We start from the raw sequence: 24,635 nt of genomic DNA, 5'->3' as shown, positions 1-24,635 counted from the left end.
GCTAATATAATAGCTAATTTTTTAATTTTTTTGGCTTAATTTCTCCAAATCGGTTTTGAATCTGATGAAGAAGCAAACTCATACATCATCTTTGGCCTTAAGGTGAGTAAATGCAAATGTTAATTTTTGGGTGAATGATTTCTTTAAGGAATGACAAGAATCTGACAACACAAGGATAATTGTGCTGCTTTTGTTTTATATGCATTAAGCTTCATATAAACATAAATAGTTCATATACATGGTTTTTGTATGTAGGTAGGTATACTGATATTATTTCTTATGCTTAATTCAAAACCACGAGATGCTGGGCTAACCTGATTAGATAAATGATATTTCACTGTGAAAAGCAGTCCATAAATATGACTATACATAAATCTCATTATTGTGTGGTCACATTCCTGTGTCAAGAGTTTGCAACATCTCTCAGTAACACGAAACAGATGTTAGATGTTGCGCCCTCACTGTTAAGTTGCAAAAACCCAAAAGTGGTCTAACTGTTTAACGTCTTATCATCTTGAGCAATTCCAACATAGCTTCAGGACAACAAGAGAACATTGCTGCAATAACTCTGCAATAAACTTGAATAAACACACAGTGAATTAAACGATCACATGTTCCATCTATGACTGTTTATTTTGATGTGCACCGAGATATCATTACAAGAGATTCACTCATCCCACGGGAATTTGATGTTGCTTCCTTTCATTTCCTCTTGAATTACAGCTGTGAACTTGGCATCAAGTTCAGGGCTGAAGTGATTCTTCCAGTCTCCAGCGATACCTTTAAATAAGCAGAGAGGTTTCATTCAAGAACAAATATCATCACAATGTTTTTAAAAAAAAAACGGCTCTCAGCTGATACTTGAAAACCTGGGTACCTTTTCTGAGGAAGGGTGACTTCTTGTTGTCCATAATGTTTTCTGGCACCAGAGAGTAGTTTGACATTTTGTTTGTTTTCATATGTTTAGCTTTAGAGGCTGTGTTTAGTGAAAAATTGATGAATGGTGACAACCGACATTCTTATAAAACAAAGTGACAAAAAACAAACTGCAGAATAAACCAGAATTTAGTAAAATAAACAAACGACCACATAATTCATGTGTGCTGCAGTGTATGCTGGGAAGTGAAGTTGCAACATCACATTATTAAAGTTAATCTACAACCATGCAGCTGTCATTTATTTGTAAGAGACTGTAGAACTAGTACTGTAAAAAGTACTGTGAAAATATGGCATCTTGTAGCCAGTTGTAGATTGTAAATGATATATATATATATTTTTTTTTTTACATTCTGATGAACCAGTTTAAATGGCCTAACTTTTTCTTTGGCAGCAGATGTCAATACAGACTAGTGAACGCGGAACATCTTTCTTTCCCAGTGTTATGCCAAAAGTAAAACATTAACTATACAGACTATTTATAAACAGGATTGTTCTGCTGCTTTCTGTACCTTGGCCTTGGACTTGAAAAAGGAGGAAGGCATCAAATTATAAGGCATGTGGGAGACGATGGCTCGTGGTGAAGGGAGCTTATCTAAGACCACTGAAGCTCGTGTTTCCTCCAGCCATGGAACCCTGTCCCAGTTAGGGATGGTTTCCACGGACGTCAGGTCTCCTCCATTCAAGAGCGGAGGAAGAATTTCCTGCATCCATGTGGTACCTGAAAAACACAGGCAGAAACTAATGAAGGATGGACTGATCACCTTCATGCATTAAATAACACAGAATTTTAATTTGCAATACATAGAATAATGAAGACATTATTATGCCGAATGCGTTAGCCTGTGAAGTTCAATATTAAAATGTCATTGCATAGAGTAATTAGTTAATGCATAGAGTAATTCATTGCTGGATATTCTATAAAACAGAATAGAGTGATTTGCAGTCTGAGGAAAATCAAAATGCAGACAGACTGAATTCATGACAGAGTAATAATCAAATAATAGTTTTGCATCGTTTAACTGCTGCACAATTTATTTTGCAAACTGTACAATTTATATATGTGCATAAGCATATAACATGTTGCATCTTTTGCAAAGATTATAGCAATATGAGGAAAATGTAATGCAATAAGTCTGTGTTGCTGAACGCATGAGAACTAAACAGTATCGAAAACAAAGAATGATCTTACCGGATTTTGGATAGGTAACAGCAAAGACATCATCATCTTTGACTTGGAAATTCTGGAGGTAGTTGAGACTTTCCTCTGTATGATTTATCTTAGGTAGCAGGAGACCATGGTAAACCAGATTCAAATCGCTGTCCGCCATTCTCTGCTGACCGGACCTTGAAAACAAGGAAGTTTTGTTCACCGTGTTCTGTGTGAATTCACTTGTGTTTGGAGAGGAGAGAAAGAGAGAGTGAGTGAAAGAGAAAGAGAAAGAGAGAGTGAGTGAAAGAGAAAGAGAGCGAGAGTGACGTTTGACGGTGAGAGCATTCATTAACCCAACAGGGAGCCGTATATCTGCTGCTGACATTCACAGGAGAGTTTGGAAGAAAGGTTACTTGTGTCCAAGTGCACTTACAAAGGGGGATTTTATGTGAAGGAAAAAAAAACACTAAAAAGGAAAAGGATAGTTGCAAAGTCTTCTTACATTTTTTTTTTGCACATAAAATCCCTCCTTTTTTTGTCAAAGGAAAGAAAGAACCAAAAAAGCGTAATATTTGCAAACAAATGGTAATACTACGATTGCGAACAACATATATATATATATATATATATGTATATATATTCTGTATATATACCTTGCTACGTGTACTGCGTTAGGCTAACCGAGACTTGTCATTTGCACTTATATATTGTTGCTCTTTTGTTAGTTTTGACTGCTTTTATTGTCCTCATTTGTAAGTCGCTTTGGATAAAAGCGTCTGCTAAATGACTAAATGTAAATGTAATTATATATACAATACAGAATGTAACAAAACTTCAAAGAATCAAAGATTAAAAGAATTGTTAAGAGTCTGTAAAAAAAGATTGAAAACATTTGAAAGAAAAAAGTTTATAACAAAAACTCAAAGAACAAATCAAAACAATAAAAGATCAAAATACTGTTTAAAAGAGGTTTAAGGAAATAACAATAATGAAATAAAGTTCAAAAGAAGGAATTAAACAGACTGTAAAAAAGATTTGAAAACATTTGAAAAAACAAAACACAACATGTAACAAAACTTCAAAGAACAAACAAAAGATGAAAAAAAAGTTTAAAAGAGGAAAGAAGAAAAACTTGAATTTGAAATAAAGTTTCAAAGAAAGATCACAAAGGTTGAAAAAAAAAGAAAAAAAAAAGCTGAAAAAATGCCATGAGAGATGAACACAAGTGACAATAGAGTTGGAGTACAGCTTGATTGTTTATCTGCAGCACACAAAGGTTGAAAAAAAAAAAAAAAAAAAAAAAAAAAAGCAGAAAAAATGCCCTGAGAGATGAACACAAGTGACAATAGAGTTGGAGTACAGCTTGATTGTTTATCTGCAGCGTTGATAAAGACTAGTCTCTGCAGGTAATATAATACATGTGAGTGAGTGACCCATAATCCAAGAGTGAAACTCCACTGGGCTTGGCTCTTTATTCAGTTCTTATCACAAATTTTGCTGGAGAGTGAAACAAAGCTCTTTTTATTTCAGATCTGCAAAGCTATCACTGCAGGTAAAATAGCTTGACAGATAGTTGATAAGAAGGGGAAAACAGGTTCAAGTTATCACAGTAACTTTTCAATAAGGGAAGAATGATGAGAATGCACATGTCTAGTTCTTATCAACTTATAAACTGTTGATAATTGCATGCATCTCTTACAGTCTCAAAGCTTAGTTTATTCAACCTGCAGGCAAAAAAAAAAGTGTTTGAGGGGGTTAAAATACAAAAACTTTAAGCCGTTTTTTTTTTTAAATCAAAATCTTTTGGATATTTCTCTTTATTTTAACTATAGAACTGAATGGCTAATAATGGTAAACACGTTTTTTTTTTTATATATATCACCAACAGCATACGACACATTCCTGACTTTATTTATGGTGTGTATCCAGCTAAAAGCAGCATGAAAGTGCACAAAACACTTTATACTGGTCAATAAGACAGTTTTGACTGTTTTATGAGCATCATCAGCAGTTTTAAATTAGTTTTTAGCAGAGATGCATCATAAGCTGCATATTAACCTGATTATTAACTCTATGTTTATTATTATTTTTTAATTTATTAATATTTTTTTTTTTCAAAACCCATATGTAACCATTCTTGTTCCTTACATTCCCAGCAGATTTATGAGTTTTAATGTGCCAGGAATGTGAAGCTCGGCTGAACTGAAATAGCAGGACAATAGTTGTGCTGTTAAAGGATTAAAAGGTAACACTTTACAATAAGGGCTCATTTGTTAAAGGAATAGTTAATAAAGTTACATTAGTTAGAGGAATAGTTCAACCTAATATTAAATTAGCAAAAAATGTACTCGCCCTCAGGCCATCCAAGATGTAGATGAGTTTGTTTCTTGATTGGAACAGATTTGGAGAAATTCAGCATTACATTACTTGCTCACCAATGGATCCTCTGCAGTGAATGGGTGCCGTCAGAATGTTAACAATGCTCGATCTGTGTATATTTTTCTCCTGATTCAGACAAGATGACTTTTTCATTGGAGAAAGCAATATTATGATAGAGGATTCTTATTTTAGCCAGAAACAATGGTTTATAGTTCATTTGTTTGTATTTGTTTACTAGAAACACACAGCTTTTTGCTTCACAAGCTTATTGTGATGTTTTTTTTCAGCTGTCTGGACTCTCATTCTGACGGCACCCATTCACTGCAGAGGAGCCACTGATGAGCAAATGAGGTAATGCTAAATTTCTCAAAATATGTTCTTATGAAGAAATTAGTTTACATCTCCGATGGCCTGAGGATGAGCAAATTTTCAGCAAGTATTTTAGTAAGGTGAACTATTCCTTTAATGCATTAGTAAACATGAACCTATAACATGAACCAGCATTTATTAAACTTTATGTTAGTTAATAAAAAAAATACAATTGCTTGTTCATGTTAGTACACAGTAACAGATACAACTTTTCTTTTTAAAACATATTAATAAATGTATTAATAAATGCTGTAGAACTATTTTTATTGTTTGTTCATATTTACTAATATAGCTAACTAAAGTTCACAAATCATACATCTTTTTAAAGTGTTACCAATTACATTATTGTAGTTTGTTTCTAGAAAATGTAAAAAAAAAAAAAATGTATGCTGGGTTTGGTTTGCTCATACTTGGCAATATTTTATGATAACTAAAATCTACCACTAATACAAAAACTGCAAATGATTTTTGTCCCATGTGGCCTTTATTAATAAATCAGTTTGTCGTTAAGAAGGTTTTTCTTTGAGTAAGTATCACCATAACTGGTTTCTCTCCCAAAACTGTCCAAGTATTCCTTCATATCGTAGTCAAATGTTTATTTAGTTAATTAAATAAAGTATAAACACATGTTCACTAATAACAGTTATACTCTCACGGTCTCTTTGTAGCAGATACAAAAGCCAACAGTATTCAAAGCAGGAATGTGGATCAGTTCTTCAAATACTTGAAATGCCTCTTGAGTGGAGACGCTGTACAGTATAAGGGTTTAGTTGCTGTGAACGAGTGTGACGAATAGGAAGAGTGAACATAGGGAGATGGCACCAGTGAGCACGGCTTTCACTAGGAGAGCTGTCCAGCTGCCCAGGAGGAAAACATGAACAAACAGCCTGGAGGAGACACACAAACATGGAAATAAACAGTTATGTGCAGTGAAAAATCAAAACAAAGAGCATAAGATTTCTTGAAAAGGACACACAGTGATTTAATTCGGAAAAGTATATCAACATATTACACTTATTATTTCTGGAGTTTCATATGCGTGAAACACCCGGAGGACCTAATACACAACATTAATGCTGTAACCCACATGCAACTTAAATGAAAACATCAGAATATTCCTGCAAAACTGAATTAAAAATGTGAAATAAAGGCAAGATGCTTGCTTACATGCAAGGTGAAAATGTTATTTGACAACTCTGCATACTACTGTATTACATATTTTATGCTGTGTAATGCATTCCACATGCTATTTAAAAAAAAAAAAAAACAGTAAGCAGCATACAGTGCATACTGTGTGATATTTAGTAAATAATAAGCTAGCATTTAATTCCAAACAGCCAGAAACTACATTTGCAATGGCAATAAAATCTAACTTAAGGCAACACTGCCATCTAGAGGATAGACGAACAAGTGCATTAGCTCTACTGTATTAAACTGTACTGTTTTAAATAAGCATTTTTCAATGCATTGTGATAAATAAAATTAAATAAATGAATAAAAAGCCTATAATTATCATACAAACTGAACATCTAATTGACTTCTATTTACAAGTTAAATCAAATGCTGTTTGGAGATTAATGTAAGTACAGAAATGCTGTCCAATATTGAAAATTAGAAATAGTTATTTTTATGCCACAGCCAAAAATGGATATAACAGCTGATATTGTGAATCAAAGCTGTTTGAAATATTCATTCATAAAGGGAAAATAAGCATTAAAATGTAATAAATGTACAGAAGGTACATTTTTTTAATGTACTTTTTAAAAATCTTCTGTAGTTAAACAGCAAACTGAGTGAATAGGAAAAATTAAGCACCAATACTATCCTCATCCAATATTTGTCTAAACAGACTGATGCCAACTTAAAAAAAAAAAAAAAGCAAATAATGGTCAATATCAATTTGGTCAAAATATATTGTGAATCCTTACTCAAATTTAATTATTTTCATAAATCATAAACCCTGTTTACTAGAAATGTGCTACAAATTTGAATACAATCTGAATTTTGACTAAAAAATAATGTAGACAGACTAAAAGTACAGATAAAACGCTGACTTAAACCAGCTCTGTTGTAATACCTTAGATGAAAAATTGTGCCAAAAGTAGTTTTAAGCTAAACAAGTATTGCTGTGATACTCACTCCATAAGAAAGCCCTTATAAACACACAATCCCAGCAGGATGGTAACAGGGAGCCGGAAACTTTTGGGAAGGTCGTATCGAGTGAACATCAAAAAAAAAAAAAAAAAAAAGTTTAGGTACAGAATAAAGCAACAGAACTGAGTAAATCGGACTTACAAAATTGTGTCCCAATATATATACATATCACATTTAATATTATAAAACAATGAGTAGAAAAGCTCTGTTACAGTAAAGTAAATAAATAAATACATATATTTGTGATACTGGATTTTTGATGCACGCAAACACAAAAACTACAGCACAAAGAAAGCACGTATCTTACCAGACTGATGTTGGAATCAAAGCTCATTTGAATGTATTTCCAGTCAAACTCAATGCCACGAGCTCCCACCCATAACGGAATACATCTGTTTAGAATAAACAGATCTTTTTTTTTTTTCAGTACTGATCTTTTCTCAAACTTGGACTCCAAAATCTTGAACAAAAGTGCATAACCAAACCATTCACGTTAATTTCTACTTGTAACTGCCAGTGAAAATCTGTCATGTGCTTTGACAGCGTATCTCTCAGGATGATCAGAATACCTTGACATGATTAGCTCGGCTGTAGCCCAGCCCATAGCTGCCACCATGATCTTATATTCGCCCTTCCCAGCATTCCTGGACATAACCAGATGAAGACCTAGAAGATCGGCCATGTCCACTGTGGCCTTCATGAACTCCTAGGGTTAACAGGACATGAATGAATGACGTTTTCATGATTATTTGCACGGATGTCAGCATGAATGCAATAATAACGTGTGAACAAGTTGTGAGCACTAGCCTTAAATGAAGTGTTCACCCAAAAATATGCATTTGCTGACAATGTGCTCACTCTGCTTCTTCATCAGAACAGATTTGGAGAAATTTAGCTTTACATCACTTGTTCACCAGTGGATCCTCTGCAGTGAATGGGTGCCGTCAGAATGAGAGTCCAAACAGCTGATAAAAGACATCACAATAATCCACACCACTCCAGTTCATCAATTGAAATGTTGTGAAGCAATAGGAGAAAGAATTTGTTAGAAACAAATCCATCAAGATGGTTTTAACTTCAAGCCGTTTCTTCCGCCTAAAACACAAGTCTTCTATCCATAATATCAATTTCTCCAGTGAAAAAGTTGTCTCGTCTCAATCAGGAGAGAAATCTGCACAGATCAAGCTCTAAACAAATATGTTGGTGGATTTTGATGTGAGAGAACAACAGGGCATGGCACTTTTCACTGGAGGAAGTGTTATTATGCTTCATGGACTCATATTTTGGTTTAAAGTAAAAAAATCTTAATGATGGATTTGTTTCTTAAAACATGCAGCTTTTCGCTTCACAAGACATTAATTGATGGACTGGAGTTGTTACTTGTGGATTATTGTGATGATTTTATCAGCTGTTTGAACTCTCATTCTGACGGCACCCATTCACTGCAGAGGATCCATTGGTGAGCAAGTGATGCTTAATTTCTCCAAATCTGTTCTGATGAAGACACACATTTCTCTACATCTTGAAAGGCCTGAGGCTGAGCATATTTTCAGCGATTTTATTTTTCTGAGTGAACTATTCCTTTAATTTGCCTTGTAATATTTCGAATCAAAGTTATCTATATAAATGCATTATGAAAAGCTTAAAAATGAATAAAAAGAGTGGCACATTCACTGCTCACCCCAACAAAATCATACACGCCAGCTCCTCCCTCCCAGGTGGGGAAAAATGTGGCAAGAAACAGCATCTGAAAGTGATATCACACATTTACAGAAAATCTCATAATATTCTATCTTCAAACATTAGAAACATCTTTGTGAGGACCAAAGGGTTCAGTCACCTTGCACAGCTGCACAAAGAGGTAGGTAGCACCTGCTTGGACACATCTCCAAAATGCATTATATTCAGACCTGGCAATAAACGAATTGTGTGAAGATTAGAACAGGGATCACAGCTAGAAAGCAAATTTTGATCTTTGTAGCATACATCAACAACTGAAAACTGTTGGATGATTGTACAGATTAATTAACAATTGAATTAAAGGGGAGAACCAAATATATATAAAATAAATTATTTATTGACCATGCCTCATATTGAACACATTAGTTATATATGCCATATAGCATATGACCTAAGAAGATTAATACTGTACACTGACATACTTCAGCATAAACAAACATCACATCTTAAATAATATATACTGCAGCATATATTGAACCAATAATATCTATAGAATTCCTACAATTTCTAAAAAAAAAACTTAGCTAGATATATAATACTTCTAAGTATGAAAAAATATTGTCTAAATACTTACAATCCACTACATTTGTATGTAATGAAATACGGGAAATAGGCCAAGGAAAAACAATTTCCGAAATGAAAAAGCGTCATGGTAGAGCTCCTCAGATCCTGTTTATACAGAAAAAACTCCAGATATATTCTAAATTATCATAGTTAAACCAGCATATTTCAGAAGTTGGATATTCCTGGGATGACAAATGTATTATTTTTTATCTACACCAATTTATAGTTATAGCTGTAATATATCGGTATACATGTTGATATTGTTTTGGTTTATTAAAACGTCAACATGTTAAAACACCACATCTACTTAACGTTACATCGGTATCAGACAGCGTGTTAAATCGTGAAAAAATGCTCGACATATAATTGTTATACAACTTATTATAAAAGACATTTGTTTCTGGAACTAATTTAATACCTCTACCATCAATTATTTAAAAGATCGACTGTTTTCTTACCAACAAAATCGCGAATTTCTTCTTCTTCTTCTTCTTTTAAATTTAATGGCGGTTGGCAAACCAACTTAAATGGTGCATTCCCGCCACCTACTGGATAGGAGTGTGGAGCGCATAATGATTGGAAGTTTGAGAACTATAGCCAAAAACAAACACAAAAAAACAAAACAAAAATACAACGCCAATTATTCCCGCTTTATTTACTACAACTGTATCCTAAATTCTATTGATCAGTCTTGTTTCTTTTAAGAAAATAATTAATTCATGAAATATTCTTGATTGCTTTGGGCCATTTCCTAACAGAACCTGAAGTGACAAATTATTTATTCCGAATGATCCTAAAGCTTGAATTAGTTGAAATCTTGCTCCTTCATATGCATCACACTCTATAAGTACATGTTCTACTGATTCTGCATGACCACATTTGTCACAATTTCCAGTTTCATGCTTCCCCATTCCATACAGATACTGATTTAACGAACAATGTCCAATACACATTCTTGACATTAAAATGATTGAATTGCCTCGATCTTTAAAAGTTGTGTTTTAGATGCCGAACTGTACACCATACTACCATAATCAATAGCTGCTCTTATCAGTGCAAAGTATATTCTTTTAAGAGACTGACGACATGCCGCAAATCGCGAATTTAGAATGACAGAAGCAGGTCACATAATCCTCCGGTGCTTCACCGTTAAAGGTCCGAGCGGAAGCGCTCTCTATCTTACTGTAGTTCCGCGTCTCATTCTGAACATTAGAAACTACCTTGATACACAGCTGTTAAAATTGCTAGGTTTCATGCAATATACGCACTAATATGCGTACATATTGTGCATCCTTGCTATATATTGTGCAAAAAGCAGTATGTCAGATGAGTAGTCACGAAGTTCGTTCAGTTGAGTGAATCAGACTCGTTCACAAAAGAGAACGGAATAATTATGAATTTGTAAACATTGCTGAACACCATAAACGATTAAATGACTAAAACGTTTTTTTATTAATTATTTTTTTTCCATAGCTTGACATCAGTCAATGCCAAAAATGATAAATCTGCTTTTTGTTTTCGTTTGTGCATTAAAAATGGAATACAGGTCAACGCATTTAGTGTCTGCCTGTATAATTTTATATTTATATACATTTCAGGATATACCATAAATCGTATAGTTTGTGCATCTGTTGAGTCATGCGCACGCCCCAAGGAGGTCAATTTGAGTTTCACAGAAAACAGTTAAAACAGCATTTTACTTTTAAGTATAGAAAACGGTCAAAAAACAAAATATATATGAAAAAAGCTTGCATATAAGTTTTGTATCATATTTATATTACGTTTTGTATATACAGCAGGCTTTTATGTCTGATTTAATATGATATAGTAAGAATATGGAGCTCATCTTGAAGAAAAACTTAATTTAGAGGCCCGGACTGAGCAAAAATGTGCAATTTTGTGCAGTTGTTAATTATATGGACAAAAAGTAAGATGAAATTCTGATAGCTTGCATTGTAAATCAATAAGATTTTATACAGTATGATGCATATAAATATCAGTTGTCACTCTATATGTCCCAATAGTATTTCTTCTTATTATATTTAAATGGATGGTTTTATTATCTGTATACTTTGTGGGGGGCAAAACATAAAATGCAATGAAACACGATGATTGACAGTTAAATAATCATTCCTTCAAACCTTGTTTTATCATATTTGACTCCGATATGTTTTATGATTTATTCTAACTATTATTCTAAAAAATGTTGTATTGATGTTCAAGTAACCCTAACTTGCTTCAGTCCAGTAAATGTTCATCTTGAAATGTTACTAACAATATAAAGTTATTCGACAGAAGATGAGTAGATTGTGTGCAACAGGTTTTTCCAGCAAAGGTTTAATCATGTTCATAATTTAGAGTCCTTAGAAATTAATTTATCAAATATAATACAGTAAGCTTCATAGGGTTAAACTATTACCATGATGTATGTAAGTACACCTTATAAGAGACAGAACAACTGGAACACATTTGTTTTTCCAAACACTTTAATTAGTTTCTTTTTAAACTGCATTACAGTAGCTTTTTACCGCATGTAACTTTATTTCAGTTATTCTCTTTACACCAACACAACGTGATTACACCCAGAATGGCAACAACTACAGCAATGCCTGTGGAGTGACACTGACACAAATACAGTCAAAAGAAACTAACACGCACACACAGACGTCTACAGAGACGAACGCATCTCGTAGGTGGGAACAGGAATGCTAAGGCGTGTCACTATGGCTTCAGCTATGAAATGAGTGCGTTGAAAAGAAGGAATGGTAGGGCCTTTCTGCTGTCGCAAAACTCGGTGAGTTACTCTTTGGAGTGCATGTACACTAACAGGTCAGCAACACGATGGCTGTAGCCAAATTCATTGTCATACCTGAGAGAAAGAAAAACAAAAGAAGATTAGAGCATTGCTTTTTCTGCTGCTAAGTTTTGTTTTTTTTTGCATAGGGTGATACAGCTTAAAAATCTTGATATTTTTTCTGACATTTTACAATAAATGTACCATTATTTATGCACTGTATTTTCCCTGAAAATATTTATCTCGACCTAACTGTAATTACAACCCAAAAAAAATGTATATACATATATTTATTTTCTCCCCACATATTTAGCTATTTCACTAAATGAACATTTATAATTAATCAATAAAAATAAGGAATAATATTTTTTAATTACTTTGTATTTATATGCACTAATATAACAATGCATGACTATAAACAGCAAATTTGATCTATATTTATTTTTTTACTAAAATAAAATCAGATTAATATGATATGGGGGAGTCAGTTTTGAATTGTTTTGAATTGAATAGTTTTGAACTGATTTACAGAATTAAACTGAACTTTATTTCCACTAAATTTGAAAGTAAAGACACTATTAAAGCATCCGTCTTAACGCTCTCATACTTGTAATCTGTGAGAAATCTAGAAAAAATGTAAAAATGCTGTCTTTAGAAGTTGCAATATTCACAGTTAAGACTTAATTTTATATCACCAGCAAAAACACGGGAAATGTTTTGTGATTATTTGATCCAGTCCTTCCAAAAATCAAAGTTCTGTCATCATTTACTCACCCTCATGTTGTTTCAAACCTTTATGAGTTTTGTTCTGTATGCTGAACACAAAAGAAGGTATTTTAAAGAATGCTGGTGACCAAACAATTTCAGGTCCCATTGACTTACATAGCATTTTCTGCCCATACTACAACATTTGGTAACCAACATTCTTCAAAATATCTTCTTTTGTGTTCCATGGAATACAGAAATGCATACAGATTTGAAATGACATGAGGGTGAGTAAATGATGACACAATTGTCATTTTTGGGTGGACCATCCCTTCAAATCATGTTGTTTTTGAGCTTACCAGGAAATGAGTTTGACAAAGTTGTCGTTGAGGGAGATGCCTGCACCAGCATCAAAGATTGAAGAGTGAGTGTCACCAATAAAGTCAGAAGAAACAACCTAAACAAAAACACAAATGAAATATGATTCCAATTTCTGGGCATTACTGTATATATGAAAATATGCATGTTGTGGAATTCTAAAATAATTTTAATGCTAGCGCTTACGGAATCCTCTGTGTATCCCAAAATTCCCTTCATTGGTCCACGAGCGGCCTTCTTGACAGACTCCTTGATGTTAGCGTAGCTGGCGGGCCTTGAGAGGCGGCAGGTGAGGTCAACAACGGACACATCGGCGACTGGCACACGGAATGCCATACCGGTCAACTTGCTACAAAACAAAGATAGATGGTAAACTTCTCCAGTCAACATCAAAATTGTCTTGATCAATAAAAAAAGTTGTCTTTCGATCTGTTTGCACTGACCCGTTAAGCTCAGGAATGACTTTGCCCACAGCCTTGGCAGCACCAGTGGAAGCAGGGATGATGTTCTGGTGGGCGCCGCGTCCATCGCGCCAGGCCTTGGCAGAGGGGCCGTCCACTGTCTTCTGTGTGGCGGTGTAGGCATGGACTGTGGTCTGTGAAGAGGTACGGAAAATCATTTTTACGATTTTTCCAGTTTGTTATGTTTTTGAAAGAAGTATATTATGCTCAACAAGGCTAGCTTTCAAGAATCAAGTTTTCTACTTGAATATGTTTTAAAAAGTAATTTATTCCTATGATGCAAAGATGTATTTTCAGCATCATTACTCCAGTCTTCAGTGTCACATGATCACTCAGAAATCATTCTAATGTGCTGATTTGGTGCCCAAGAAAAATTTGTTATTATTATCAATATTAAAAACAGTTGTGCTGCTTAATATTTTTGTGGAAACTATGATACATTTTTTTTAAGATTCTGTGATGATTCTAAAGTTAAAAATAACTGCATTTATTTGAAGTAGAAATCTTTAGTAACATTATAAATATATTGTCACTTTTTTATCAATTTTGAGACTTTTATTCAACATCCTTACTGAATAAACATATTATTTCTTTAAAAAAAAATGTTTGAACACGAGTGCTACATTTAAGTAAATAGGCAGGATTTTAAGTCCAAACGTGACTTTCACACATCATGTTGCCCATTATAACGGTTGTTTCAATGATGTCATGCTTTTTGGTTTCCTTTCAGCCTTTATTTCTAAGAAGCAGATGTTAAATGTTTGTCTTAGTTTAAAAGTGTCAAAATAGTTGCAAAATGATTTTTTGACCCAATTGAGCATATATAAGTAGGACTCATGTCACGCCAGGCATCAACTTACCATGAGGGCCTCCTCAATACCAAAGTTATCATGAATAACTTTAGCCAGGGGAGCCAAGCAGTTAGTGGTGCAGGATGCATTGCTGTCATGTTTTCAACAAAAACACACATTAATATGCTTATCTCCTAATGTTGCACAGGTCAGTTACTTTCACATGCATGCATTAAATATTTCATTTGCATACTGACATGCATTAGACTTGGTTTGCTCACCTGACAATGGTCATGCTGGAGGGGTCATACTTGTCCTGGTTGACTCCCATCACAAACATGGGAGCATCAGGTGATGGGGCGGACACAACCACACGCTTGGCGCCACCCTGGATGTGAGCCTATGTGGACGAATTTCACAAATTATTAGTATTATAATAATATTTGATGCTATATATTTACACTCCAGATGCCTCTGAGGTGCAGACTTACTGAGGCCTTCTCAATGCTGAGGAAGACTCCGGTAGACTCGACTACATACAGGGCACCAGCATCGCCCCATGGGATCTCAGCAGGCTTCATACTAAGTGCAAGAGAGAAAAATAATTAGCACAACACTACAGGCTATGTTTGAAACTCCTTATACCATTTCTACAGTATCTTTTTCTGTACACATAAAATAACCTTATTAATTGACAAAACAGTACTGTATCATACAATGCAGTGCACATTGAACCAGTGAAGAACCAATAAAGAACCTTGACCTTCTACTTCCAGTGTGATGATTGAACCAGAAACAATATCAACTGCAAATGTTTAACATCTTTTCAGTGGTTCATTGTTTAATTGGCTAAACAAATTTTCTAAAACTGGATTAAAAATACCAACTATCCGTATTTTTTCTGAGATGATAATAGAAAGCTACTTTGAATTAAACATGCAATATTGTTTACAATATTTTTTCATAAATAGTGCTATATACTGTAGTGCTATATAAATAGTAGGCCTATATACTGTGCAGTATGATGTACAAATCTTCCTAATTTGACAGTGTTTACTATTAATTTAAACATGTTTGCAGTCTATGTGTCAAGGTTGGAGTTATATCCTAACAGAGAGATGTTCCTGATGGCCAACTATGATATATAAAACCAACAAAACATACCACTGGAACACAGAGATGGCTTGATTATTATTTTTTTTTTACTTATGGTGTGTACCATTGAATGGTGCACAATAGGACCAGAAATATGCATTAAGAATTGATATTGTGCTAATTCTATTTTTACTTTAGGCATGGATGCTAAAAGAAATGCTGTTAAATTCACAGGGAAAGCTGCATGTTTGAAAGCTTCTAAAATCTCATGCTAAAAAACACTTTATGCAGTGCAGAGCTATAGACCTATATGTTAGTTTAACACGGCTGCTGCTTTACACAATGCAAAGATTCATAATTTCCTGGAACACAGAGATGGCTTGACCATCAACGATCAGTTTTCCATCCTCTTGGTGCACATCTCCCTTGTAGCGGCCGTGAGTGGAGTCATACTTGAACATGTAGACCTGTTAAGCAAGATAAATGATTTCAAGTTTGAGATTACTAGATTAGGATTCATTTTATAGAAATAGGACACACAGAAAAAAAAAATATTTGTAAGCTTGAAACGTATATTTAAAAAATAATTAGAAAAACAAGAGATTTGTGAAATCAATAGAAAGGAAAATAATTTCAGCACCATACATTTTATTACAAATATATTTGGATTTTTAGCTGCTTTACACAATGCAAAGATTCATAATTTCTGCTTCAGTGAATCTCACCATGTACTGCAGGTCGATGAAGGGGTCGTTGATGGCGGTGACTTTAATTCCCTTCTGCAGGCAGGCCCTGAGGACCAGACGGCCAATGCGGCCAAATCTACACAAACACACGGCGGAGTTATTTAAGATGTTTCATAATGACTCAATCTGTCTTGTATCTGTTACTTTGAAAGATGCATCTCATTCTCCTGTATCTGTCTGCCTGCAGGGAACACGATGGAAAATTCCACTGAAGGACCGTGTGATTTCATTGGGCGAAACAAGGGAATATCTACATGTTTTTATTAAATATGCCAGCATATGAAAGGTAAAGTGAATAATTCATGTTTGTCAGTTGATATCTGATTGGTAGGACACATTGCCTGAAAGACTACGCAGCAGGAGTGTGTGTACGTGCTTATGTGGATGGAGGCTTAAGCTCATCCTGGGTAATCCTGTTCTTGTAATCATTCTGAATCAGGCTATTTGCTCTCTCTCTTTCTCTCTCTCTCTCTCTGTTTATCTGCATTTTACAATCTCTATTTATGGAATTATTAGCTCTGTCCCAAAACCTAGTGAGCTGCCTTGCTGTTTACTGCCTCTAAATAAATCTAAAGGAAAAAGAAAATCAGACCAACTTTAAATGTTCTTCATAGTACACAACTTAATGTACAAAGCACTGTCAATGTCAATTTTTTAATTAGATTTAACTGTTTATAGTTAACTATCGATATTATCATTATCAAAGATTATCAGATTATTATGCTTTTACCTAAAATATATACTTGAATCCCCCCTGTGATTTTAAGATAATATTTAATAACACTTTTGGATGTTTACAGTTCTCTGATGTTGGTTAATGGTCACATGACAAGCAGGTGAAGATATGTTTTTTTTAAATTGTTTACTTTATTTTGTTCATTACTGATTTATTATTCATTTATATGATTTAATAATACATTATTAGCTTTTCATCAACTCATTCAGGAACTGAATAAATTCTAAGTTAATTTAGAATTGATCTTGATCTTGCTTCGTCCACCATCTATATCACTGTTTATTTGGTATAGTACAATTTTTAGGTGGTTCACTATATTTTGGAACAGATCCTTCGTCAAAAATAGACAAGTTTTGCATTTGGTATTTTATATTTTGTGATGTTGTTTAATCATATATTTAAGCCTTAAACATCGTGACAGTTCAGATGTAAACTTACCCATTGATTCCAACGCCAAGCTCAGACATTATTGCAAGAGTATGGATTGTGGTCCTGAACCTGAAATAAGAGAAGACAAAAACAAAGCAGGCTTTTAGAACAATTGCATCAACGTATAACTTTATAATAGCGTTAGTTCTACTGCTGTTTTGAACTCAGTGTTTAATAATGTGTAGCTGTTTTTGCAGAAGAACTTTTCATTTTATCTTGTGAAATAATAGCATTAGTGTGGTATAGATTAAATGTTATTTTCTTAGATTTCTGTGATTTCGATCATACCGCCCTCCCTCACTAGCAGCTCAGTGGTCTGTCTAAACACGCTTGTGGGACTGAACTTCATGAACTTTCTCTGAGCCAGTGTGGTGTTTTGGATGGTGGGTGGAGGCTTGAACTGTTCTCTAGTTTTTATTGTTCTTGGGTCCATTAGCATACTGTCTGGGAAATTTCCAAACCTCGGCCTCACTGGACCTGCATACTTTATTAGCCTGGCAGAGCAGAAGATCTATTGTGTTAAGACACGTCTTTTATTCTCCTCTCTTCATGCAGAACAGGGGCAGCAAGTCATGCACTTAACAATTTGTCCTTAAACTTCCTTGTGCACACAGGAAGTTGCTAAAATACTGGCAATGTGTGTGCATTGCCAAACAGTCTTCACTGTGGGCTTCAATATGGAACAAGTTGTCACATGCCTAACATCGTTTGCAGTTTTCTCTATTATCAGAGTGCCACGGTGTGTGAGGATGGGTCTTATGTAATATGAGCCTGACAATTGGACCAGAGTCAAATATTTTTACATTATGCCATATATGGCTAACGCCTGAGAAGTATAAAAGGGAAGAGGAGGATGTTGAACTGCAGCTGGAAACGGATACATGTGCACATGAAACAGGGGGATGTGACCCACTCATTGAAATTACAATGCAAAAAGTTAACCAATTTAAATTCAGTTAAAAGTGTATTAATAGATTTCAGTTGATTTAGTTCTGCCTTTAATACAAGCTGGCAGTCTAAATCAGTTTAGACTTTAGAAACGTTTAGAATAAGATGATTCCTGCTGTCGCTCTTTTTACAGCTAGACGTAAAGTAACAACATCCCTGTGATTTTACCGTAGTATTTAAAACACTATACGAGACTGTGTATGAAATAACTCAAGGGAGTGGCTCTAATGCATTATACTTTGTTTGACATTTTAAGATATAAACACATTTTAGCTAACAGAGTTATAATGTTGATATTTGTAGTCACAACAAAATATAGCCCTCTAAAAGCCCATAGATGTGGCTAGTTGACAGAGAACGTCTCATGATCTGTTGGGTTTTAGTGAGCTATGGTTTGTTTTGAGTCCACGTGTTTATACTTTCATCAAGGCAAGTACTGCATACGGTCATTAACGAGACAAATGAACAGGTTTTCCATAGACACCATTGATTGGACCTCATCTGCCACTTCTGTCTCTGTGCACCACTGAAATGGCCAAAAATGACCTTCACGCTGTGCTTGAAAAGATGGTCTAGGCAGGGTTATTCTAGTTAACTAAAACTAAAAAAAAACTAAAAAAAAAAGTGTTATTTGAAATAATATAAGCGTTAACTGTAATAAAATATATATATAAAAAAATTAAATATATTTTATTTCAGCTGGTTTCCAATGCAACATTTATCATTTTAATTTAGTGTAAATTGATGTATTAGAACAACTTAAAATTACAAAAACTAAAACCTATATAGATATATTAAATGAAAAACAACCCAAAACTGATAAAAATGACAAAATCACAACAAAAATGCTAAAACCCAAACTAACCCCAACTATTAAAATGAAAATCAGAAATTCCAAATATTAATAAAAACTAGAACAGAATCACAATTATACTAAAATATCACAGGGTATGGGATATGGTTAATGTGAACTCTGTTACAGTTTGCAAATGGATATGAAATAAATCCTGTCCTAAATTGCAGAATTTGGAAAATTGGCTTATTATTAGGCAGAAAATGCAAATGCTGTTCTGTGCATTTCATTTCTTAGTTTCATTGCTAAATCCAAATTGGCAAATGGCTGAGATTATGAGGTTATGCCCTAGAGTTGGACACAACGGTAGCAGATTTTATAGGGAAGAGCGCTTGGGAAGTTTTTCATTAGCGTTTTATTTTCCAGGCGTTGAACGATCCCTTTTCCAATGGCAATGGCAGTTTCAACGAATACTGAAAAATCACCCTCAGGCTCAGAATACAGCAACCAATCAATGCCGATCAACCTAAAATGAGTTCAAATGCCTGTCTGTAACAAAGGAAACCATCTCACTCAGATGGATCAAAATCAGTTCGGTTAGTGTAAACACTCTTTGAAATAACAATCAGCTGCTTTTTGACATTTCCTTATTTGTATAATGTTGGCTGTACAGTACAAGATGAGCGCTGACCCTGAACTCAAATGCAAGCTAATGCACCACAACCACTGGCCCACATCGCCAGACTGGATGAAATCAGGTCGTTTTTGCTCAAGGGCAATGTGAAAAGAGATGAAGGTTGTGGTCTATGTAGAAAATAAGGGGACTTATTTTAATGCCAATGTACATGTCAAGATTTCATCAAATTCAGCTTTTAAAAATTATTTAATTTTTGGATTTTTGTTCAGTGTGTTTGGTTCGGCCATACAAGGGCAAATCTAGATGAGGTCTCAACTCCATCTATACCAAGCAAATGGGAAAGCACTAGCAATTGCATTTGCAATGTTACATAATCAAGAAACACTTGATTTTGTCAGCGATGATGAATGAAGGAAGCTCAGACTTTCACAGCATGCATAAAGACAGACCGTCCTTGCAGCTGGCGATGTGTAACTGAAGACTGTAATCTCCTAATCGGCCCATGTGTGTGTGAACCATGTACTGCCCCTGCCCTGCCCGAGTAATCCTAATCCAAGTCCCCAGTCTTGTTAAGGACTACCAGAATGCACTACACGCGAAATGACAGATCGCAGATTCCGCTTGAAGCTAAAACGGCTGCATTTTGTATATGCTGGTGCAGAAATTATTTAATGTTTTGCAAACACTATCTAACAAAGCGGCTGCTGATTAATTTAGAAATGAAGATTATGGATGCATGGAGGTGAAGCAAAGAATTAATCAACAGATGAAATTTAGCTGTAAGCCTTAAAAGCCAAACGATCTGATGAAATTGCAGAGAATGATCACATGACGTTGACAAGGTCATTCAGTGCAGGAAAACGGTGGCCGTGTCAGCATCTTTGGTTTCCCTTCCTCTCCTCTGACTTCTTTTCTTTTCTGAGTCTTTTATTTATTTATTTTTTTCTGATTCTACAAAGTTTTTGCACATTTTGCCATTTGTGCCACCACTATGCATTTTTGTTAATAGATGTGAATATCCCTCTTTGTGTTCTTGGAAAACTTGGACAACGAAAAGAACAGTGGAACAGAGTCAGAGAGAACTGGTTTCCTGCCAAAAGCCTGCTGTCTCCAATTAGACCTGGATCAAATGACACACACACACACACACACACACCTCTGAACTGACCCTAAATTCAATTCCCCTACTGTTCTGTTTAGCGTCTCTCAGTCTTAGCAACACTGTCACATGCATATCATGTGTAACATGACATTACACATTAAATTCTAATTTTCAAATCATATTTTTCATAATTAATTCTAGCTCCATAATCTGATTTGATAATATGCACACACCTGTGATCACGCATCAACAGAGAACAGTCAAGTAAAAATGCCATTAATTTTCTCCATAGAAAAATGTGTAAATCGAATAGACAGACCTTCTATGGAGATGATTTTGACCTATTAATTTTGAATAAAAATTTATCTTTAATCAAAATAACTCTTGCAGTCACAACTTTAAGTGAAGGTATTTCCTTGTGTAGAAGCCACAAATCTGTGTGACTTCAATTTAATAAAAAAAAAAATTGTTTAATTGCTAAATTCCTGAAGAACTACACTACCCATAATGCTCCTACCAACAGTATATGGCCAACAGTATATACTACAGTTTAACCACGTTATTTGGCTGATTAATTGTTTATTGTGCCTATTATTTTTTTTTATATTATTATATAAATTAATCGTATTATTTATTTATGTTTTTATCATGTTGTTTCAGTCTCTCTGTATTCATTCTGACCCAGCAAGCAGCCATTTTCTCACACCAAAAACACCCAATGTGACAGAACAAGGACACACAGATGGGCATAACCAGGACAGTTTTCCTGGGACACGCAAACAGTCATTTGAGTGGAAAATATCGAATGCTGTGTGGCATAAAATAAAACAGGAACTTCATCAGTGTCACTTTGCAAGAAAATAGCTTGCAACTAAATACATACCAATTGATTATGGACCTTTTTTATCATTAAAATAATTAATATCAAGTAGAGAAGTGTTGTATTTCTGGAGGGTTTGCCTAGGTATCATGAGGAAGTGCTGTGTCATTCCAGCCAGACAATAGCAGCGGGAGAAAGCAAGTTTTTAGAGAACGGATAAGCACTTTAACTAGTGCAACACATAAATGTCTAACATTAGGACCATTATTTGTGTGCCAACGGTCACATTTGGCTTCAGTGGCAGTGCAATAGGTATGATGTAAGAAAATTAAATTAACCCACACTGCAACCCACTGTTCCCATTCTTGGCTCAGTTAAAGGACATGTTTGAGAAGGGAATGGTATTTTAACTGTAAAAAATATTCCTCCAAGGGTGCGAATTACAGCCCAGAGAAAAAAAAAACCCCTGTCTACAATGGACAGACTGTATGACTGTACTGTAGCTAATTTCTGTATCATGAAACATGCAATATGCATGCAATTTTTTTTGATAATGCACAATTCAATATTTCACTCTGTGAAATCAGTGCTCATTGTACAATAGTCTAAACTGCCTGTCATTTAGAGGCTTTTGATGATGCAGAAGCAAGTGTCAAACCAACGAACATCACATGCTGTTTGTGATGTCATGATGCATAAATCAGCGCAACGGCCATCAAACACCTGAACAATTTTATACTGGCTTCTTTTTTCGACTAACTCCACAGTAAGAACACCACATTTGTCTGGTGTAAGGTAACATCCACTATAAGTGACATTTAAACCGCCAGCTGAAGGCCCTTCTGGTTGCCAGTGGCAACTGCAGAGTCAGACTGCAGAAGGTCAGTGAAGGAGGGATGGAGATGCGGCCTGCATATCACTCCCTTGCATGCACATATATAATATTTCAACCAACAGTCTTCAAATTACACTTATGCATTAACAAATATATTAATGCCATTATTTATTTCAAATGATCACAGCATAATTGTTGTTAATAATGCATAACCTGCAGAAAAACACAAATCAGAACAAATCTGTTCAGGTGGGTCATTTGGTTGCATGAAAACCACCTTAAACCAGCTAAAACTGGTAAACCACTTCAGGCTGGTTTCATATGTTTTATTCAACAGGGAATTTGCAGGAAATGACATGATGCTCATGATACCCAAGGTTTTCAGATCTGAGTCATGTTCTCCACTGCAGCATCGAACACGAGTCCAGTCAAGTACATGAGGGAGAAAATCTCCCATGATGCTCACCGTGTAACATGTGTCCTGTCCAAATTTATATTCAAATACAGATAGAAGCTCTGGCATAGTCTATCCTAACCCTGTTCTCGTATAACGCATTCAAAACCTAAATGTTATGAGAAAGACATGTTGAATAAGCACAAGGAATTATATAATTTGACCTTGACAGCTCGTTCGACCTTCATGATGCGAGTGATGCTTGACATTATTTCTGTTTATCTGCTTTTATATGTATTAGAGCGCAGACGGCTGCTTTTATGTTCAAAAAGGGGGAGAATGTTCCTTCTTCATTCGTTATTTGTCATTGTCAATACGTCGAATAAACATAATAACCATCTGACTAAAATAGGTACTCCAAATATGCGCTCAAACGACACACGGTCGAGTTTGGAGAAGTTATTTTAAAAAATAATTTATTAAATCATATTCCCTCCCCTCTTTCGCAGCAATTTAACAGATGGTACATTCTGGAACAATATGACGCAATGAACCCATCGCGAGCTGCCCGCAAGGCACGTCGCGCTGCTCATTCTTCAACATTTTCATATAATAAAATACTAAAATGTCACGGGTGTGAAATTAATATTGTATATTCTATAATAAAGCATGTATATATTTGCATAAAGCGGCATGAAATGTATGAATGAACCACGCCTCCATATATTCGTGCATCACGCAGAAACTGACGGATTATATAACAACTTCCTTACAAACTCAACAAACAAAATCCTGCAAAGCTAAACGTCGTCTTTAAAATGTTTAATATGTGTATGCCATTTTGCAGTCTGTGAATTCGACACAAAAATGATGTAAAGTCTATGAGGAAGAACTCACCTCCTTCGGTGATGCTGCTGTTGCTGCTTCTGCTCAGTTTCCGCGTAATGCTGCACCATTTTATACCGGACACGTGCCACCGGGGCCTGTCACCCTGGCAACCTGACGTCATATGACGTAGGATAATTTTAAAGAAGCGTATACGAGTTATCTATCACGAATGCTATGGAAACGCTGATGGGAGACTGGGTAAGACGATACTATACAAGGACATGGAGGGGAGATTTATAACATGCCTGAAACAAGCGCAGTTCGGTGCTGTATAGATGTGCCAGACTTCCAAAATGCTAAATTAAACTCTAAAAGATGCATATCCTCCATGCAGAATTATGTTACCTGGGCATCTTATTATATTTGACCCTTCACAAGATAACCAGAGCCATTTAATTGAAGTTTTCGCCTCTGAAAGTTGTTTTCTGTGTCAAAGCTCCTTGAAAGGATGCAAGGGCAACGTGTCAAGATACAGATGCAGAATTAAAGATCATACATTATGCTCAAAAGACACCTGATCACAACTGTTACCAGTGAATATATACACAAACCCTCGTTTTGGAGGCAACTTGATTCTAATTTTTCAAAGCATTGCTATTAAAAGTAACCAGTGTGCATTTATTTTTGCTTTATTATTTAATTCCCCCCATAGATACTGGGAAAAAGCACTGTGGTTATATTTGTGACTATGAAAAAAATTTTTGACTATAAATGACATGTAGTTAATTTAACAATCCAAAAATGATTTACACGTACACACACAGCACGCATTTGGAATGAAATTATTT

General features: G+C 35.0%; 3 protein-coding genes across 3 annotated transcripts; all 3 read right to left on the bottom strand.

The window, feature by feature from the left end:
- Positions 1 to 610: 610 nt before the first annotated feature.
- Positions 611 to 2,514, bottom strand: LOC107728452 (sulfotransferase family cytosolic 2B member 1-like). The gene is made up of 4 exons (XM_016538614.1): positions 2,129 to 2,514; positions 1,424 to 1,657; positions 878 to 976; positions 611 to 780 (listed from the first exon to the last, which is right to left on the bottom strand). The coding sequence occupies exons 1-4, from the start codon at positions 2,472 to 2,474 to the stop codon at positions 668 to 670; spliced, it is 792 nt and encodes a 263-aa protein (XP_016394100.1). The 5' UTR covers positions 2,475 to 2,514; the 3' UTR covers positions 611 to 667.
- A 2,718-nt stretch (positions 2,515 to 5,232) lies between these two features.
- LOC107728458 (transmembrane protein 147-like) lies at positions 5,233 to 10,440 on the bottom strand. Its single transcript, XM_016538618.1, has 8 exons — positions 10,378 to 10,440; positions 9,306 to 9,400; positions 8,832 to 8,901; positions 8,673 to 8,738; positions 7,561 to 7,697; positions 7,264 to 7,383; positions 6,977 to 7,066; positions 5,233 to 5,724 (listed from the first exon to the last, which is right to left on the bottom strand). The coding sequence occupies exons 1-8, from the start codon at positions 10,381 to 10,383 to the stop codon at positions 5,604 to 5,606; spliced, it is 705 nt and encodes a 234-aa protein (XP_016394104.1). The 5' UTR covers positions 10,384 to 10,440; the 3' UTR covers positions 5,233 to 5,603.
- Positions 10,441 to 11,901: 1,461 nt separating this feature from the next.
- LOC107728487 (glyceraldehyde-3-phosphate dehydrogenase 2-like) lies at positions 11,902 to 23,914 on the bottom strand. The gene is made up of 11 exons (XM_016538669.1): positions 23,857 to 23,914; positions 17,440 to 17,499; positions 16,245 to 16,341; positions 15,859 to 15,986; positions 14,916 to 15,006; positions 14,706 to 14,824; positions 14,494 to 14,575; positions 13,616 to 13,767; positions 13,359 to 13,521; positions 13,154 to 13,251; positions 11,902 to 12,164 (listed from the first exon to the last, which is right to left on the bottom strand). Exons 2-11 carry the CDS (start codon positions 17,466 to 17,468, stop codon positions 12,095 to 12,097), a joined length of 1,029 nt encoding a protein of 342 aa, XP_016394155.1. The 5' UTR covers positions 17,469 to 17,499; positions 23,857 to 23,914; the 3' UTR covers positions 11,902 to 12,094.
- Positions 23,915 to 24,635: the final 721 nt, after the last annotated feature.

This window comes from Sinocyclocheilus rhinocerous, unplaced genomic scaffold, assembly GCF_001515625.1.
Source record: "Sinocyclocheilus rhinocerous isolate Xijiao unplaced genomic scaffold, SAMN03320098_v1.1 scaffold66, whole genome shotgun sequence".
Classification (NCBI taxonomy): domain Eukaryota; kingdom Metazoa; phylum Chordata; class Actinopteri; order Cypriniformes; family Cyprinidae; genus Sinocyclocheilus; species Sinocyclocheilus rhinocerous.
The sequence above is the reverse complement of the archived record's forward strand: the minus strand, read 5'-3'. Positions and strand labels throughout refer to the sequence as shown.

What these genes read in the sequence shown, in the direction of transcription:
- LOC107728452 (XM_016538614.1), bottom strand. Translation starts at nt 2,474, where the DNA reads ATGTCAGCAGCAGATATACGGCTCCCTGTTGGGTTAATGAATGCTCTC. An exon ending in TGTTACCTATCCAAAATCCG is followed by an intron (nt 1,658 to 2,128) that starts GTAAGATCATTC and finishes TGTGTTTTTCAG; the next exon opens with GTACCACATGGATGCAGGAA. An exon ending in GTCACCCTTCCTCAGAAAAG is followed by an intron (nt 781 to 877) that starts GTACCCAGGTTT and finishes GCTTATTTAAAG; the next exon opens with GTATCGCTGGAGACTGGAAG.
- LOC107728458 (XM_016538618.1), bottom strand. An exon ending in GCGTGTATGATTTTGTTGGG is followed by an intron (nt 7,698 to 8,672) that starts GTGAGCAGTGAA and finishes TGTTAACCCTAG; the next exon opens with GAGTTCATGAAGGCCACAGT. An exon ending in TATAAGGGCTTTCTTATGGA is followed by an intron (nt 5,725 to 6,976) that starts GTGAGTATCACA and finishes TGTCTCCTCCAG; the next exon opens with GCTGTTTGTTCATGTTTTCC.
- LOC107728487 (XM_016538669.1), bottom strand. Translation starts at nt 17,468, where the DNA reads ATGTCTGAGCTTGGCGTTGGAATCAATGG. An exon ending in GTATTGAGGAGGCCCTCATG is followed by an intron (nt 13,768 to 14,493) that starts GTAAGTTGATGC and finishes ACCTCTTCACAG; the next exon opens with ACCACAGTCCATGCCTACAC. An exon ending in TTTGTCAAACTCATTTCCTG is followed by an intron (nt 12,165 to 13,153) that starts GTAAGCTCAAAA and finishes TCTTTCTCTCAG; the next exon opens with GTATGACAATGAATTTGGCT.